This window comes from Micromys minutus (genome assembly GCF_963924665.1).
Source record: "Micromys minutus genome assembly, chromosome: 2".
Taxonomy (NCBI): domain Eukaryota; kingdom Metazoa; phylum Chordata; class Mammalia; order Rodentia; family Muridae; genus Micromys; species Micromys minutus.
The window spans coordinates 48548379-48566825 of record NC_137971.1 but is presented as its reverse complement, the minus strand read 5'-3'; the positions used below and the strand labels follow the sequence as shown (position 1 = coordinate 48566825).

General features: G+C 48.5%; 1 protein-coding gene across 1 annotated transcript in view; it reads left to right on the top strand.

Moving 5' to 3' along the window:
* Positions 1–15178, top strand: part of VWCE (von Willebrand factor C and EGF domains) — a gene marked incomplete at both ends in the record, with an annotated part of 28786 nt that extends 13608 nt beyond the window's left edge. Inside the window, 10 exons of the mRNA XM_080912882.1 lie at positions 1768–1855; positions 3999–4084; positions 5226–5343; positions 6408–6493; positions 7584–7680; positions 9043–9125; positions 10077–10167; positions 10244–10326; positions 10632–10695; positions 14562–15178. Coding sequence (XP_080769008.1) covers positions 1768–1855; positions 3999–4084; positions 5226–5343; positions 6408–6493; positions 7584–7680; positions 9043–9125; positions 10077–10167; positions 10244–10326; positions 10632–10695; positions 14562–15178 — 1413 coding nt within the window. The remainder of the gene's footprint in view (positions 1–1767; positions 1856–3998; positions 4085–5225; positions 5344–6407; positions 6494–7583; positions 7681–9042; positions 9126–10076; positions 10168–10243; positions 10327–10631; positions 10696–14561) is intronic.
* Between the last annotated feature and the right edge of the window lie 3269 nt (positions 15179–18447).

The following is an 18447-nucleotide window of genomic DNA, read 5'->3' as shown; positions in this document are numbered from 1 at the left end:
ATTTGATTCTGAGCACCTACTGTGTGTCCAGCACAGGCTTGACGCCCTTCCCCTGTTTTTTAACCAGAGGCTCCCAGCAAATGCAGGGCTGGTGGGTGAAGCTGTCCCGGATCTGTAGATTCAAAGATGGAGGCTGGGAACCAGTGGAGCTGGGGTTTGAACTGAGGTTTGAATCTGTTTCAGGCTTTACCTGCCAATCCTTGCTGCCATACTCTGGCTACCTTTAAATATGGCTCCGGGGCTGACCAAAACTGTGGATAGGTGGAGTCTGATCAAGGACACAGAGAATGCCAGTATCTCTTCATCCATCTCTTCCTATGTGTTAAGCAGGCAGAGAAGAGGAATCTGTGTAGATGCAGAGATAGTGGAAATCAGGTCTAGATGATTCTAATGTTGGACACTTTTACAATTTTAACTTAAAAATTACTTTTAGAGATGTATACTGGGTATGGTTGACACATGTCTTTAATCTCAGCACTTGGAAGACAGCCAAGCATATCTCTTTGAGCTTGAGGCCAGCCTGGTCTACATGCTGAGTTCCAGGACAGGACAGTTAGGGCTACCTAGTAAGACTCTTTCTCAAAAAAAAGTACTTTATTATTTTGACTTTTAAAAGATTTATTGATATATTCTCATTTGTATGAGTGTTTTGCCTGTATGTGTCTATGCATTGTTTATGTGCCTGGTGCCCTCAGAGGTCAGAAGAGAGAGTTCAGATACCCTGGAGCTGGAGCTGCAGATGTCTGAGAGGTACCTCATGCGTTCTGGGAACTAAACCTGGTTCTTCTACAGGAGCAAGAAGTACTCTCAACCACTGAGCCATTTCCCCAACCAACTTGTGTGTGTGTGTGTGTGTGTGTGTGTGTGTGTGTGTAGAGAGAGGCACTCTCAGAGAACCTCCCTCCCCCTTCTTCCTCTCCCTCCCCTCTCCCTCTCTCTTTAAAATCTATTTTATTTATACAAGTACACTGTAGCTGTTTTCGGACACACCAGAAGAAGAAATCAGATCCCATTACAGATGGATTGTGAGCCACCATGTGGTTGCTGGGAATTGACCTCAAGACCTATGGAAGAGCAGCCAGTGCTCTTAACCACTGGGCCAACTCTCCAGCCCTGGTATCAGATCTCTTAGAGCCAGAGTTACAGGTTATTTGCCTGATGTGGGTTCTGGGGACCAAACTCATGTTCATTCTAGGAGTAGAAAGGGTTTTAACTACAGATCCATCTCTCCAGCTCCTAACTTGACATTTACTTATTTATTTTTGTGAATAAAGTCTTATTAGGTAGCCTTGGCTGGCCTGAAAATTGCAGTGTAGACCAGGCTGGCCTCAAGCTCACAGAGATCTGCCTGCCTCCTATGGGTTGAGATTAAAGGCATGGTTGGCTGTCGCGCCCCACCTCCACCAGCAAGGAAGACACGACCGGGGAAGATCTTCTTCAAGCAGTTTATTCAGGAACCTTGTACAAGCTTCTTCTTCAGCTTCTGCTTCTGACTCCACTCCCGGGGAAGGGAAGGGAGCAGGCTAAATACTCTAGACTGGCAAACCATAAGCTGCCACGTGGGCAATGCAGATAGGTTGTAACCATGCGGAAGTTAAGGAGCCAGGCAAGTTCGTCCAAATAAGGAGTTGTTTATCACAGGGAGCGCTCGCCATTGAGAAGGCGGAGGTCGGTGCCATCTTTGGGGCGCGGCACAGTGCAGCTCCCTACAGTTGGCAGTGAATCTGGTCCCACCCTTGTCCCCATCGCCATCTTTTGCTTCCTCAGGCTGGAAATGTTTCTTGTATCTCTCCCGAGTGTCCCCCTGGTCCATGCAAGGCTTCCCCACAATCAGATTGCTGTACATGTGTCCCAGGTAGGTAACTCTTGTCGAATCTTGTTGTTTGAGGTATGAGGGAGTGTGTATTGAGGCAGGAGAGGGGAGACCTACTCCTGCCTTAGAAAGGTGGCCAAATGATAGATCTGGATTACTCATTTTTAGAGTCTCCTCTGTGCACCTTGGCCAGACTACACTCATGACTTGGCCTGCCCCTGCCTCTGCCTCTACTGCACATCTTGAATATTAGTCAGAGGCACTGTGGGCCCAGTCCTGACACTGATCTGGAGGGATTTGGAGGGATCTCTTTCAACCAACAGAGACATAAGATCACGGCATCCTATGACTGTTAGGACCCTCGGCCTTTCTGCTGACCAGGGCAGCGAGCCTCACAGGGATAAGGTTGCTCAGGGTGGAAGCAGCCAGGCCCTTGAGTCTTAGCACAGTTGCTTACTAAGCCTGCTGCCTTGTGGGGTGGGGCAGCCTCTCTTTCCTTAGATGGACATGTTCTTCTCTTCTGAAGAACAGACGCCTCTCTTTGTCTCTCTTTGGAACCCTGCTGCACAGGGGCTGTCTGTTTGCTGCAGCATTCATAACTCCCCCTAACAAAGTTCTCACTTGAAGGACAACTTGTCTTGACACCAACCACCCCCCCCCCACCTGGAAGGACAACGTGTCTTAACATCTAAAATCTTACTTACTTTCTTCCTTCCTGTTTCCAAGTTAAGAATAATGGTGACCTCATCAGTGGGAGGGGATACTCCCCGCCAGCATGTACCCCTTACTGTTTGGGGCACCTGACACCTCTTGCTCTGTTGAATTCTAGAGTTGTCACAACCAGGGAGATCTGCTCACTGCTGCCTTTTATGAAAAGACAGATTCAGAGAAGTTAAGTCACTGTCTAGAGACATACAGCAGCTAGTGATGGCGTCAAACGTGAACTCAAATTTGCCTGATTTCAAAACTGTCATTAAAAAAAAAAATCTATCATCTTGGGCCAGTGGGATGGCTTAGCTGGCAAAGATACCTAATAACATGGGTGTGATCCCTGTACCCTGTATGGTACAAGGGGACTGACCTTTGCAAGTTGACCTCTTATGTCCCTCCCCTAACAAATAAACAAATTTTAATGTTTTTTTTTCCCTCGCTGTACTAGAGACTGAGCTCAAGGATCTGTGCACACTAGGCGAGTACTTTACCACTGAGCGACATCCCCAGCCCATTTTATACTTTTTATTTGGAGACAAGGTCCCATTAAGTCGCCCGAACTGACCTAGGACTTCCTTTATAACCTAATTAGGCTTTCATCTTTCTGTCTTTGTGCCTCAGCCTCCCAAGTAGCTGGGAACACAGGCTACTTGAGACATTACATTCTTTTTTGTTCCTTTTCTTGTTGATTTTTCCAGATAGGATTTACCATGTGGCCTTGGCTGTCCTAGAACTCACTCTGTAAACCAGCCTGGCTTTGAACTCACAGAGATCCACCTGCCTCTGCCTTCTGAGTGCTGGGATTGAAGGTGTGTGTCACTACCATCCAGCTGTTTTTTGTTTGTTTGTTTGTTTTTTGTTTGCCTTGTTTTTTGGGGGACAGGGTCTTACTATGTAGCTCTGTCTGTCCTGGAACTCACTATGTAGACCAGGCTGGCCTCGAACTCAGAGTGCTACCTGTCTCCACCTCCCTAGTGCTGGGAAAGAGGCAGGAGATATCATGTTGGACTTTGTTTTTAAGGTTTTGGTTTTCACATGCTTTTCCTACAGTCAGTGTGAAACCTGTGAGGTATGCATTGTCAGCTCCCTTGCACAGTGGAGGACAGTAGCTTCAAGAGAGTCATGCGCTTTGCCCTAATCAGCTCAGAGCTGTGTAGCTTGGACTTGAACCCAAGACTGCCTGCATTTATAGACACTTTTCCAGACTTTGGGGCTGGTTTTACCCCCAGGAAGATCTTCAGATTATCTTTGACCAGTGTCTGAAACAGGTCCTCTTGAGATTCTTACTCTGTAGCTGTTGGGGCTCCCTCTGCCTGTAGGTTTTTAGGTAGTAACTCGTGTGGGGGTCTGGGATTTGAAGATTGACAAGCTGTCTGAGTTCTTGCAAGAGGCAGCTGCTCCACCCCTCCCTACCCATCTATCCACTCTTCTACTTGCTCCATCTGGAAAGCCCTTCTGCCTTTGTCTCCTGCAGGGAGATGCTATTTCCATGGCCGGTGGTACACAGACGGGGCTGTGTTCAGTGGGGGTGGTGATGACTGTACCACCTGTGTCTGCCAGGTAAGGTGAGGTTCCTGCACCTGTTGACTCAGTTGAAGGTGGGAAAAGGGTTGGGTGGGCAGCATAGGAATTTACCCAGGATGCTTTGCTGTGGAAAAGATAACCTGCTGTGTAGCAAACGGGGGAGATTGAAGCAGTAGTCCCTGTAAGGAATCTCCCATGCTTTACCACAGTCTCCATGAGGTCCAGTCATTTGTCTTCAGCTTTGTATTGGCACAGCACTTACTGTGATCTGGGAACACACATCCTCAGCCCAGGAGAGCGCCCGTCCCCTCTGACTGACAGCCAATGGCTTAGGTGGTCATGGCTGGGCACAGGATCCTCATGCCTTATTGGGAGGAGAGAGGGACAGTGGAGGGGTGACTAGGACCAGTCAGGTGAAATTCTGAGGGTGCTGTGTCCTCTGGGTGGAGCAGAGAAGACTAGAGGCAGGTGGGCTTTTTTGGAATGTGTCTTGGGAGGGGTCCCCAGGGAGCAGGCTGGGAGAGGTGGTCATTATACAGTAATATACTAGCTTGTGAGTGTCCTCAGGAGAAATGGGAAGTAGCAGAAGACAGAAAGGATTCTAGGAAGACATTTTTTCATCTCATCCCATGGACTGCTCTGTACTGTGGAGAGAGTACTAGTTTAGAGGAGGGAGCTGGGCTCTCACAGATGTGCATCAGACATGCCTGGGCACCAGGCGCCAAGCACTCTTGCTGTCTCAGGAGGGTATCTGTGACTGACATGTGGGAAGGGCTTCCAAACAGCAGACTCTGTGGACTAGGCTAAGCTGCTAAGGCTTGGAGTGGTGGATGGCAAGATAAGCTTGATTGATGCCTGGCAGTTTCCTAATATGGAGCAGAGTAGATTAGAGGGATGGGAGTGGATGGTGGTAGGATTGAGTCTCCATGAAGCTACATTTCAGAGGGAGGACGAGAGATGGTAGAGACCCAGCTAGGACATGAGGAACAGTCCAGGACCTTCTTTTAGCTTCCTGAAAGGACCCACCCTTCTCTGCTTCTCTGTCTCCCTGGACATTTCTTTGCCACTTTTACTTGAGGGTTTGGAGGATAGCTGCCCACCAGCCTTCTGTTCAGCTCTCAGTGACCCAGAGCTGGGGAGCCACTTTCACTGATGCATGCTCTTCCCTCTCATCCAGAACGGGGAGGTAGAATGTTCCTTCGCACCTTGTCCAGAACTGGAGTGCCCCCGAGAGGAGTGGTTGCTGGGCCCAGGACAGTGCTGTTTTACCTGTCGGGAGTCCACACCCACCACAGGTGAGGTCCAGCTATGTGGCCCCCAACATAGGGCTCAAGTGCACTTGGAATGATGGTGTGTGTGTGTGTGTGTGTGTTTGTGGGGGTGTGTGTGTGTATGTGTGTGTGTGTTCCTGATATGAGCATATGTGTTTTTTATAGTATTGTGTATGAGTTGTGACTATGTAAGTATATACGTTTGTGTGTGTCCTCACTTTGAAGGGTGCTTTATAACAGCGTTCCTGTAGGTGTGCATAGCTGTATATGCCTTTAAGTGTTGGTGTATGAATAATATCTGTGTATGAATGTGCCTGTGTTTTATGTGATACATCTGCAAATGCACGTCTCTGTGGGTTTGTGCCAGTTCCCTGTGATATGTGTGTAATTTGATGTATATATTTTTGTGCAAGTGAATTTCTGTGTTTGATTGTGTGTGTGCATCTCTGTGGTCTGTGAGTGTGTCTGTGAGTGTGTCTGTGAGTATGCCTGTGTGTGATGTATGTGTGTATCCATTTGTATATATGCAAATATACATTTGTATTTTGTGTATGACTGTGGGCTTCGTTTTGTTAGTATAAGTTTGTGTTTAAGTATGTGTGTACCTAAGTATATGACTGAGTATAGGTCATTTTTTGGGAATGTGTGTCTGTGTCTGTCTGTCTGTTAACTTTGTGTACAAGTTTGTATACATTTATTTTTTGGGCTGGAGCTCACTGTGTAGCACTGGTCGGCCTGGAATTCACTATGTAGGCCAGGTTGGACTCTAATTCCCAGAGATCCTCCTGCCTCTGCCTCCCGAGTGTTGGGATAAAAGTAGAGTGTCACCACAGCCAGCTTTAACAGTATGCGTATATTTTAAGCACACACCTGACTGTGTGGTGTGTGTGGTGTGTATGAGCTTGGGGTTTCATCTTTAGAAGTGTGGTGCTGTAGTTCTGGTGGGGCACTCCCGCCTGTTGTGTTTGTTTGTTTGTTTGCTTGTTTGCTTTTGTGCTGTTGTGGCTCCACTGAGCATGCCTTACCATTGAGCTCCATCCCGGCTCTCTGCCAAGCGTTCTTTTCCTTTTGCTACCCTCTCTTGCCAGGCTGCTCTCTCGATGACAATGGGGTTGAGTTTCCGATTGGACAGATCTGGTCGCCTGGTGATCCCTGTGAGTTATGCGTCTGCCAGGTGAATGACAACCTGCTCGCCTTCAGCTGCTTTACTGGGCTGTCCCATCTGCCTCCCTGACAGAGGCAGGACCCCTGGCAGCCTGGCCTCAGTCTCCCTCCTAGGCAGGGTTGGGACCCACTTGTTCTGCTTTCAGTGGGTGACTGAGAAGGGTAGAGCTTAGTGGCCTTGGATACCATGGGTGACTCTGCTCGGGCAGGGAGCTGCTGCCATGAGGGTCTGCCTGGGGCCTCGGGAGGCTAGCTCAGGGAACTGGTATGCCTTTTCCATCTTATATGGTGTCTCATCTTGACCTGCACCTTGTCATAGCTAAGTAAGAGTGTGCGCTTAAAAGTCAAATATGGGTTATTAAGAAACTGGATAGTGCTTCCCTTTTCCCTCTGAGTATTTGGGTCCCTGAGGGCTGTATTTATCCAATGAAGCAGGGTGGGGCTGGGGTATCATCAGGGACCCTTTGACCTCACATATTAATCTAGAGATGTTTGGGGGGCTTTGTGAGAAGCCAACTTGAGCTTGTTCGCTGCAGGGAGACGGGAGAGTAAAAGCCACCCTCTGCTCATCCCCTCCTTCGTGACTGACTCTGGCCTTCATTTTACAAGAGAGTGAAATAAGAGGCCATAAACGTTCAAATTCTTAAGAAGGGGGGGAGACAGAGAGAAACCTCGTATGGCATTTTGGCCTTCTGAAATAGGCATTTCCGGTGGAATAGTTTTCTATAAAAATAGGATTTTATTGTTCTCCATAGGTTTGGGGTAAGCCAGGGTTCCAGGGAAATGCGAGAAGAATGTGGAGGGGGTGATGGTGTGGCCGTTGCTGCTGCTGAAAGATAGGCTAGGAAGCAGACAAGGCACAAACCCAGCTCTGACTTCCCCCTCCTGATGGCCTAAACCTTCCCGAGGATTCTGTCACCTGTGCTGAGCAGCTGGTCTTCATTGTAGTGGGGGAGGGTTGGGGAGGACACCACATCACGGCCTCATCCTGTCATCCTTGAGGGCAAGCCTCAGACAGCAGGCCGCGTAGTCTTTCCTGTGGTGTGGAGAAGCAGGTACTACTACTGTCCCAAGTCTTGGTGAAATTCTTCTTCCTTTAGGCAGATGGCTCCGTGAGCTGCAAGAGGACAGACTGCGTCGACTCTTGCCCTCACCCCATCCGGATCCCTGGACAGTGCTGTCCTGACTGTTCAGCAGGTAACCAGGGCCAGGCCCCACCTCACCCTCTGAAGCAATTCTCAGGGCTCCTGGAGTCCCGGCCTGCCTTGCCTCAGGCCCCTCAGCCCTGAGCACCACTGGAATCTCATTTCCCACCCTCTCCCGGCACAGCACACACAGCTCAGAGAAGTGGCTTGCCTGAGGCAGGGCCTCTATGCTAGCTAGACTCACATATGCAAATCCTGAGGTCACAGTCCTTGTGGGGTGACATAGAAACCAGACATGGAAAACTGGGCAAGTGAGAGGAGATACAAATGAGGCTAGGGTCCCCCCCCCCCCCCCCGTAGTTATTTTGACCTTTTCCACAATTTAAAAAGTAAGTTTGTCCTTGGAAAGCTGTGCATTAAAAAGGCCCATCTCTGTTTTTTGCATGCACAGCTTTTGATATATGTGTGTTATGAGCATTTTGTTATTTAAAAAAAAAATCTTTTCTTAAGGGCTGGGCTTTTTGGCACATGCACTTGGGAGAAAGAGGCAGGAGGATCAAGCCTGGGCCAGATAGCAAGACTGAGTCTCAAAAAATAAGATGAGACAAACAGTACCAACTGTATTAAGTTGAAGGGTGTGTAGTTCAGTGGGAGACTGATTGCTTAGAATGCATGAGACTCTGAGCACCATCCCTGGCACTTCAAATACAGACAACCAACAGCAGAACAGATAAAATAAATGTTAAAATAATTTCCTACTCTCTCACCTACCCGATTTTATTATATATATGTAAATATATATACTATATGTATAAAAAATACTTTTTTCCCTTTGAGTCAAAGCTGTTCTGGAATTCCATGCTCCTGCCTCAGCTCTTGAATATTGGAATTCACAGGCTTGTGCCACCATGTGCTTTTGTCGTTACCAGTTTGTGAAGAATTTCATCAAAGTGGTTTTATTTACACAGAGTCTCTGGGGACATCAGGGATTGGGGGTATGTGCCATGGCAAGGGCTAGGGCAGAGCTAGTGGGGGGGGATGGGACTGGTGTGCACAGATGGAGTTTGTTGTTGACTAACTAGAGAGGGACAGAAATCTTGTGTGTCTCCAGCACTACCTTGAGCTTCAATGAGCCATCTGCCTGTCCTACCCCCAAGGTTCTCAGTGACACCCCTACCCCATGGTATGAAGACACCAAAGCAAGACTGCAATGTTCTTGCTCAATCCAGCCACAGAAAGCAGCCAGCACCCATTCCAAGGATGCTTATTGCTTACCTAACCTCTGAGCTGCTTGGGGAGGTGCTGGGCCTGACCTTTGCTATCCAGATAAACTTTCAACCTTTGCCCTGGCCAGGCACCCGGCCACCACCAGCCACCCTTCTGGCTGCTGCTTACCACATGCTCTGTTTGGCAGGCTGCACCTACACAGGCAGAATCTTCTACAACAACGAAACCTTCCTGTCAGTGCTCGACCCCTGTCTGAGTTGCATCTGCCTGGTATGCACCACCCACCCTGACCCCAATCCCCCAGCATCAGCTCCTGAACTTCAGAGAAGGGTCATTCCCGGTCCTGATGGAAACCATCTCCCTGCCCTGTCTAGCAGGATTCTTTAGCCAGGATCAGGGAATCATTTGAAAACACCGGCTGGTTCAGTATCTCTGCTTTTGGGTTGCTGAACTCAGTGAATTTCACCATGTCTCTGAGAGAACTAGCCAGCAGTGACCAAGTCATTTGCTCCTGACTTCATGGCTAGTTAAAGTGCTAGGCCCCGAGCCTTAGTATATACATACTTCCTGGATCCAGTCTAAAAATAGTGTTAGGTTAGTACATACTGGATTTTCATATTTAAAAAATAAAGGACCAAGTCTCATTACTTATGCTGACATAGTTGATGCTTGGTAGGAGCTGCTGTGTATAGTGGCAGTATGTCTTTGGGGTGTCAGTGAGCCTCAGCCCTAGTTATGTGTGGAAAAGGACAAGGTCAACACAAGGATCGAGAAATGCAGGATAAATACCTCTTTGGTCTCCGAGTGACCCACTGCCCACTGACTCTGTATATTCTCAGTCACCTGCTTTAGGAAATGTTTCTGGGTCTTTCCTTCCTTCTTTCCTTTCCTTCTTTCCTTCCTTCCTTCCTTCCTTTTTTTTTTAATGATCCTGGAGATGGAACCTGGGGGCAGGTACCACTGAGCTGTACCCCAGCTCTCTCCCCCATTTTTTGCTGCTGAGCTTTTCTGGTCAATGAATCACCATTGCCACGTGACCTCTTGGATAAAGTCAGGCCTTGTTCTTGAGAAGTTAGGAAGGACCCTAACTAAGAAAGTGTCACCCCTGTATCCCCATCCCACCATGGATGGCCGATGGTGCTCTCTAGATGAGTCTGCCTCGTGCCTTCCCTAGCGTTGTACTAGGTCTCCTCAGGAGCGTGTGTGTTCTGTGTCCTACAGCTGGGCTCGGTGGCCTGTTCACCTGTGGATTGTCCCATCACCTGTACCTACCCTTTCCACCCAGATGGCGAATGCTGCCCTGTATGCCACGGTGAGTGGGAGAAACCACCTGAGCCCAAGTCTTCTGGGTGGACATGGGTCTCATCATCCCGTCTCTGTCTCTGTAGACTGTAACTTCGAAGGGAGAAAGGTGGTGAATGGTCAGATGTTCACCTTGGATGATGAGCCTTGTACCCGGTGCATCTGCCAGGTGAGCTGGCTTGAGGGCCTGGGGCTGCCTGCTAGGCCTGCACGTCACACATGGGGCCCCCGAGGTAATCTGCCCATCTTTCTGCTGTTCATGTTTTATGCACTGTCTCTGGCCACCCATCCCTCTTTGGGAGTTCAGATGAAGGTGTCTTGCTGGCTGGCATTGTCTGTCCTCCAGACCAGTGCCCAGGTGTTTGGGCTTCTACCCAACACTTTTCTGTGTGTCCCACTACTGGCACAAGAGGCCCTGGCAAGCTTCGCTACTGTCCGTTGGGTTTCCTCACCGGTGTCTTTCTGCATCTTCAGCTGGGAGAGGTGAGCTGTGAGTTGGTCCCCTGCCAGCCAGGCTGTACTGACCCCTCCTGCCCAGGTAAGCAAGCCATGAGCCTGAGCTTTTGTTGTCATCTTCCACTGCAAAACTTGTCATAAACAGAAGCCTTAGCTGGGCTTCCAGACAGCCCAGGCTCAGACAGAGTCCCGAAGGTCACAAAGGTGTGGTGGGCTGCTAGTTCTGAGCTGTTTAGTAGGAAATAACACAGTGTGCTGTGTTGCCTGACCCCTCTATCCATCCTCCTCCCTTTTTGTCTGTCTGTGGTGTTATGGATCAAGCTCAGACTCCTGAACCAAAGGCTACGCTAGGGCTGTGCCCTGAACTATCCCCAGCTTCGTCTCTTCCTCACCCCTTTTCTGAGATGGGAGTTTTCTGTTGCCCTTAAACTCTTGATTAAAGCAATCTCCTGCATCAGCCTAGCAAGTGCTGAGACTGCAGTCATGTGCTGCCAAACTTGGCCAGTCCACATGGTTCTTTATTGCACAGTTAAACACAGGACCCAATGGTCTGTAGTATACCGAAGTCTCAATGTGGACCACAGCTGGTTATCCAGGAAAGCTTCCCGTTATCTGTGAGACCTCAACATGTGTCTGAAAATTGGCTGGAACTGAACCCTATATGGAAGGACTGACAAGGCAACAGCAGAGAGCTTTCTAGGTGGCTGACTGGTGGCACAGACATATGGGTGCACTGGACAAAGTGAGTCCCACCTGCGCAGGACAGGGTGGATGGTGTGTGAGTTGTTTAATTCTGAAAACAGCAATTGCTCATGCTAACTGCAGTGGCAGAAAACACAATGTTGGTTAAGGGGAACTACCCTATTCTCTTGGGCAGATTTTCTTACATCAAGCTCCCTCCCTCTGTCCCTGCGTCCCTCCCTTCTTTTTTCCTCGTATTCCTATCTCCCTGGGCCACCTTTCTTCCCCTTCTCCATATCTCTTTCCCTTCCTTCCACACACCTGTGATGTACCTCCTGTGGGAAAATCCTGGGGCAATGTTTGTTTTTTTTCAGAACTTGTGGTCCTCGTCAGGACAGTCCCCAAAACTGTTTACATTTCTAATTTTTCCAGTTTACTCATTGCACAGATGTGTTTCCTTTATATGCTCTCAACATCTAGATTCCTGGGAAGTGTTTGTTTTACATCTTTGACCTTCCGAGGACACTCCGAGATCTGGTCTGCTCTGGGGAAGTACAGGGCTGGGAACAGTGCTGGGGACCACTGGGGACTTAGAGGATCAATGGCTCCTTCTGCCCACCACAGGCTCCTCTACAACGGATAGATATTATGTCCTCAGGTTTCCAGAAACTGTTACCAGTGCACCCAACAGCCACTAAGCATTTGCCCGGAACACTCATTGACAGCTCAGCCGGAATGCTTGGGCTCAAGGGTGTTATCTTGGTTTCCCAGATGGGGTCGTGGGGCCTGGGTGGTATTAGACAGGCCCTCTCTTTCCTTATCCTTTGCTCTCTGGCACTCCTCCATGTGCAAAGATTAAGACCCAAAGTGGACACATGCTGAGCCAGAAACAGTGCCTCAGCTCTGCTCACCACACCCTATTCCCCCCACGCATAGCCCTCTGGAAAAGGAATACCACCAGGCTGGAGAGATGGCTCAGTGGTTAAGATCACTGGCCGTCCTTTAGAGGTCTTGAGTTCAATTCCTGGCAACAACACAGTGCCTCACAGCCATCTAGATAGGACCTGGCATGCAGGTCCACATGCAGAAGGAACACTTACACATTAAATAAATAAATTAACGGGATACCACCATTCCATCCAAAGAGAATGGGAAATGCTTCCATCTGAAGACTTACAAATACTACATAGAACCGGTTGTTGGTGTTGTTGTTGGTGGTGGTGCACCCTTTAATCCCAAACTCAAAAAAAAAAAAAAAAAAGATCACCACCACCACCACCACCAAAACCCAGAAGGGACAGGTGGCATAAGGCACTTGCTTCAAAGATTGATGACACAAAGATTGATGACACAAAGACTGATGACACAAGTTTGTTGTCCAGAAAATACATAAGGGTGTAGTTCACAGGGGAAAAACTAAGCACAAAGGAACGAGCTGGTGGAAGGCAAAGGAGAAAAGATCAGGAAGGGGTCTCCTGAGGCAGGTAGATGCCCTCCCCTTTGGCATCTTGAAATTTGTCCTCTGATTTCCACAAGTATGCTGTGGCACGTACACACATGCGCGTGCGCGTGCACGCACGCACGCGCACGATGTAATAAAATTGATTTTTTTAGACACAGTTCATATACCACCCGGTTCACATACTGCATGTGACTTGATGACTTTTAGCTATGTGCAGCTGTCCTCTGGAGGAGGGCATGGCAGTGGCCCTTTCTTATGCTCATTTCTCCTTTGCTTTCCACCAGCTCTTTTCTTTGTGCTCAGCTTCCTTCCGCCCCTCCGTTGAACCACAGCCTTACAGTGTGAGAGGTGGTAGTCTGGACTATTATTCATTTGGAGCTGGTGGATTGCACCTAGTTCACTGCGCTTGTCTTGTGTGCACGATGCCAGGGTCAGTCCCCAGCACCACATAAATGAGGTGCAGTGGTGCTTGCCTATAGTCCTGGAGCAGGAGGATGTAAAGTTCAAGTCTACTGGGCTAGGTGGCACCAGCCTTTAACCCAGCAGGCAAGCAGAGCGCTGTGAGTTCAAGGCCAGCCAGGCTAACATACTAAGTTCTGAAGGGACTCTGGCCAGCCTGAGTGTGGCAAGCGTGGATCTGGCAGGCCACCTCCTCAATTCCCTCTGCCTTGCTGAAAACCATTAGATTATATTCCTTATAACCACTAAGGCTATTCCCTTATTTGGCCAATTCCTCCTCCTGAGGCTGACTACTAAGATCCAGCTATCAAAGTAGTGAAGTTCAGCAATGAAAAGCCTCCTTTGGCTCATCCGATTAACATGCCCAATTAAAATTAAATACCCTATTCTAACTCAGGCTTCCCCCTTTACCTTTATAAACAGTCATTTTCCTATATGCCAAGTTTGTCTCTTCTCTGCCCAGAGGCCATCCTTTGCCGTCCAGGACAAATACCTCTTTCCCCTCTCCCTTGTTCCCTTCCTCTTTTCCTCATCCTCTATCTCCTGTCTGACTCTTATTGCCTTCCCACTGTTCCTCTTGGGCAAATAAATCTCCTTTGTGTTGAGAACTTGGTCTTGGGGTCCTGAGCCAATGATTCTCCTTTCAAGTTCTAGGACAGCCAAAGTTACATAGAGAGGTCGTGTCTCCAAAATAAATAAATAATAAAGAATCAAGTCATCATTGGCTATCTAGTGAGTTTGAAGCTAGACTTAACCATATGGAATACCATTTTTTACCTAAATATATTGTATATTTTTAGATAGTGTTAGATTTACAGTAAAATTGAATGGAATATACAGTGTTCCTCTGCTTTCTGATTCCACACATCCATTTCTCCCACTAGCAACGTGCCACAGTGCGGTGATATACATGTGTGGTTATTGGTGCACTCACAGTGACCTGTCATTGATGCCTGCTGGCCTGAGGGTTTAGGCTAAATCATCCTGTGCAGTCCTGCTTCTGACCCTCAACTCTGTTGGGATGCCCATTTTGCAGATGGGAAAGCAGAGGCCCGGCACTAGACTCTTTCCATATCCATTGCTCCCTGGTATTCCTCTATATGGGGAACTAAAACCCATGTGCATTTCAACAGTCACTGCAAGTTCCTGGGAGGGCCGTTGGTGAACTGCCCTCTTCCATCCATGGCCTCTTTTCAGCCTTCTGTCCTTGGAGGCTGGAGGCAGCTCACAATAGTTCTTACCTAGTGTGTCAAGTTTCCTCTGAGGATAGAGTATGATGTTTATCCCCAGAATGACTCGTTTCAACTAGAAGGAACCTTTGTGACTGTTTCCCCACCTCTGTCCAGATTCCCTGTTCCCTCCAGAAGAAAAGAAGCAATCCTCCCCTCCTGAAGATCTTGATAAAACTGCTCGGAACCCCCGTGGAGACACTGAAGACCCTGTCAACTGTAGCTCCTGCCCAGGGCCTCCATCAACACCACCTGCAAGGCCTATGTTCCAGCTCCTGCAGCTGCTTTTTAGAACAAACCTGTCTAATGTACAGTCTGCACCCTCAGGCCCTCCAGTAGCCCAGACCTCATCCTCACTCCTGTTGGACACAGAGAGCACGCTCCTTGGGAAGCCTAGGACCTCCCAGCCCCCTGAGCCCTCAGCAGGGTCACCTGTCTCTCCTGGACCGCCCACTCTACCTCCAGCCATTCCAGGGACTCCTTCGTCACCTGTCACTCCAGAAAGCTCTTCTTCAACCTTTGGGGCTCAGACAGCATTCCAGTGGCCTCTTTCTGCCACCCACTTGACTGAGGCAGAAACATCTTCAGTGACCGATGCTGACCTCTCAGAGACCTTCACCACGTCCTCAAGGCCTCAAAGACTCTCTGAAGCTCTTCTGGACACCACTAACCCTAACCCTATTCCCCAACAGTCCACAACAGACACCTCAGAGAAGGAGGACTCTACCATCTGAGTGGGTCACAGTGCCTGGGACATGCCAGATAGGACTCTCTGCTGATGGCCTAGTATGTGTGTGATTGCAGGGGTAAAATTGGTGGGGTGTGCAGAGAAGACATTAGAATCAGATGGTCCATCTAGAAATCACAGAGAGAGGCAGCAGAAGAAATAATCCAAACACCCCCTGGCTTTGGACTTTAGTCTCCAAAACTGTGAGAACATGTTGCGGTTTGTCCCTGTCCTTGTCTGTGTTGGCTCCACTGTCCCTGGCACACCAAGTCAGCAGTGCCCACCTCACTCAGGCAGACCTATGCCTAGGGTGACCCTGTCAGTGCACACTCTTGACATTGACCCCATATGACGTCCGTCCTAGGAATGGTTTTGGAGGGTCTGTTATCTGTCACGCTGCTTTGTTTCCAACACTGATGTCATGTAATATTCATCCCAAGATGTGTTCAGAGCATGTGTTATATCCCCATCTCTAATTTAAACTCTGGGATGCTAAACCTCACTCCTCACAAGTTCACAGCCCAGGGCAGGGGACAGGAACTCAGAAGACAAGTGCACTTTTGAATGCGAAGTAGGGATGTGAGAGGCCAGTGAAGGTGGGGACAGGGACGGGAGAGGGAGGACCAGAGCTTGCTCTCTAGTGTTTTCTATGTAGCCCACACTTACTACTTTTATAGCAGTAGATGCCTTCCCCTTTCCCTACTTTTAGAATCTGGGTTAGGGTGGGGGTTGTTATAGGTAGATTCCCTGGGGAAATCATTACAGTCAACAAATAATTTATAGCTAATAAATAAGTAAATAAATATATTTCTCACAGTGGGATTCATGGGTCCAAAAGCAGGGAAGTTATGGGACAGTGGCTTTGGGTTGCCAAATAACTGCTCAAGTAGAAGTGGGTAAGACAAGATGGAGAGGTAAGTGTTTGTGTGTAGCACCCACAGTGGCCAGCAGGTGTCAGCACTCAGCTGACCCGCACCCGTGGCTGGCTGTCTCTAAGAAGAGCAATTCAATCCAGAAAGAGCTCAGCAAAGGTAAGGTTTCCTTCCTATTAGAGATCTTTATCTTTTGTTAAGTAACGTTAATCAGGGTCTGGTGGCTCTTACCTGTAATTGGAGAACTGAGGATGCCTAGGTTGGATGATCAGGAGTTCAAGGCCATCCTGGGCTACAAGTATCTACAAGACTAGGTGTAATGGTACACACCTTTAGAGCCTAGGTTGGGAGGCAGAAGCAGGTGGATCTCTGTAAGTAGTAGGCCAGCCTGGTCTGCCTTCTCTGGAATCCCTGCCACACGCTGAGAGTCACCGTCTGTCAGGTGTTGGTTTTAAATAGCAATACTTCATGCTACCTGACAGGCTGTGTCCTGAAGGTTGTGGATGATTAATTTACCATCTTCACATAAGAGTGGAGGATAATAACTCTCCTGTGATGGCCACCCGCTGTCATTGTGAGGGACACTGGAAGTGGGAAATAGGGGCAAAGGTCAGATGATCTCTGGACCATCATAGGGAGGCAGAACATGGAACCGGGTGGCCCTTTTGGGTTGTCCTTTCAGAACTTGTAGCCTCTATGCACACTGTGTGACCTGGAAGCCCATTCTTCCCCACCTCAGTATCTTTCAGTGTCATCCCTCTTGGTTTAGTCTCCCCTGTACCTGTTTCTTGATCTGTCTCTGTGACTCACAGGCAAGCTCCCAGGGAGGCCTCTACCCAGGGTGCACTGCAGGCTTGACATGTGGATGCCCAGTAACTATGAACGGCACGAGCTGACGCTGCAGCTGCAGCTTTTGCAGTGTGATGTAACGGGCTCGGACTGGGACTTCACTCTTCTTGCTCTTTCTGTTCTCTGCCCATCCTGGGCTAGTAGGAAAAGCTATTCCAAACCAAACATATCCTCTTTTGTTTAAAAAAAAGATTTTTATACATACCATATACGCACATGGTGCCCACAGAGGTCAGAGGAAGATATTGGATGCTCAGGAATTTGAGTTACAGATGGTTGTGAGCTATCACATGGGTGCTGGGAACCAAATTCAGGCCCTCTGTAAAAGCAACAAGGGCTCTTCACTACTGGGCCATCTCTCTAGCCCATAAATATTTCAAAAGTTGACAATCCAAATCAAGTGTTCTAATAGCTGTGCCCTCAAAACACTAACAAGCTTTTTCTTTATTTGGGTCAGGGACTGGGGATTGAACCTAGTGCTTTGCTTATCCCAGCCAAGTGTTCTACCACTGAGCTATAGCTCCAGTCCTCCTTCTACCTTTGTTTTTAAAGGTTTTATTTGTGTGTGTGTGTGTGTGTGTGTGTGTGTGTGTGTGTGTGTGCATGCACACATGTGAGGGTACTAATGGAGGCCAGAAGTGGGTATCAGATCCCAAGGAGGTGGAACGCAGTTGTTTGTGTGCTGGGATCTGGTTCTGAATTCTGGTCTTCCGATAGAATAGTAAGCCGGCCAGGTTATCATTAAGTTACTCATGCAGGCCTCGAACTCACTATGTAGCCCAGCCAGGCCTTGAGCTTGTGGATCCTCCTGCCTCAGCCTCTCCAGGTGCTGAGATTACTGGTCTGTGCCACGGGGCCCAACATCCAGTGTTGGGTTAATGGGGTTGCAATTCAAGCTACCCTCATCTTTCCTCTGCAACCTGGGAAGCACAATTGGGTACCACTTTTATCAGTAACTACTCTTTATCCCAGCCCCATGGTTATAAAGAAAACTGTCAATCTACCTCCAGGTCACAGATGAGACCATGTGACCAAGCAGAGCCAATCACAGACTCTATTTCTCTGATGCCCAAGATATGTGGCTCATATGGACACACCACATCAACCAAGAGTCCTCTTGCTGTGCTAGGATTTTTTTAAGTCATCTGTGTCTTTCCTGATCAGGTCCCTTTGGATGTAAAATCCTGGTACTGGGATCAGTAAAAGTGTTGACCTCAAAGTACAAGAGAAAGAAGTGGAGAGGGAGGGAATCAAAGGGGAAGAGAGTAGGGCCGTACACGTGTTGGCTTTCAAGCCCATGGCTGTTCTCTTCGGCACCTTCCTTGAATAAATCCTAAAGGCTTTCTCCTCATGTATGCTGGCTGGACTCGTCTTCTCTTACCATGGAGACTTCATGGTGGAATCATGCTTCCCAACATTCTGGAGACTGAGGCAGGAGGTGTGCTGAAAGTTTGAGATCTACCTGGACTACAGTAGTGAGTCCTAGGCTAGTCTTAGCTACAGAGTGAGAGACCCTGTCTCAAAAACTAAACTAAACCCAAACTAATTTCAACAT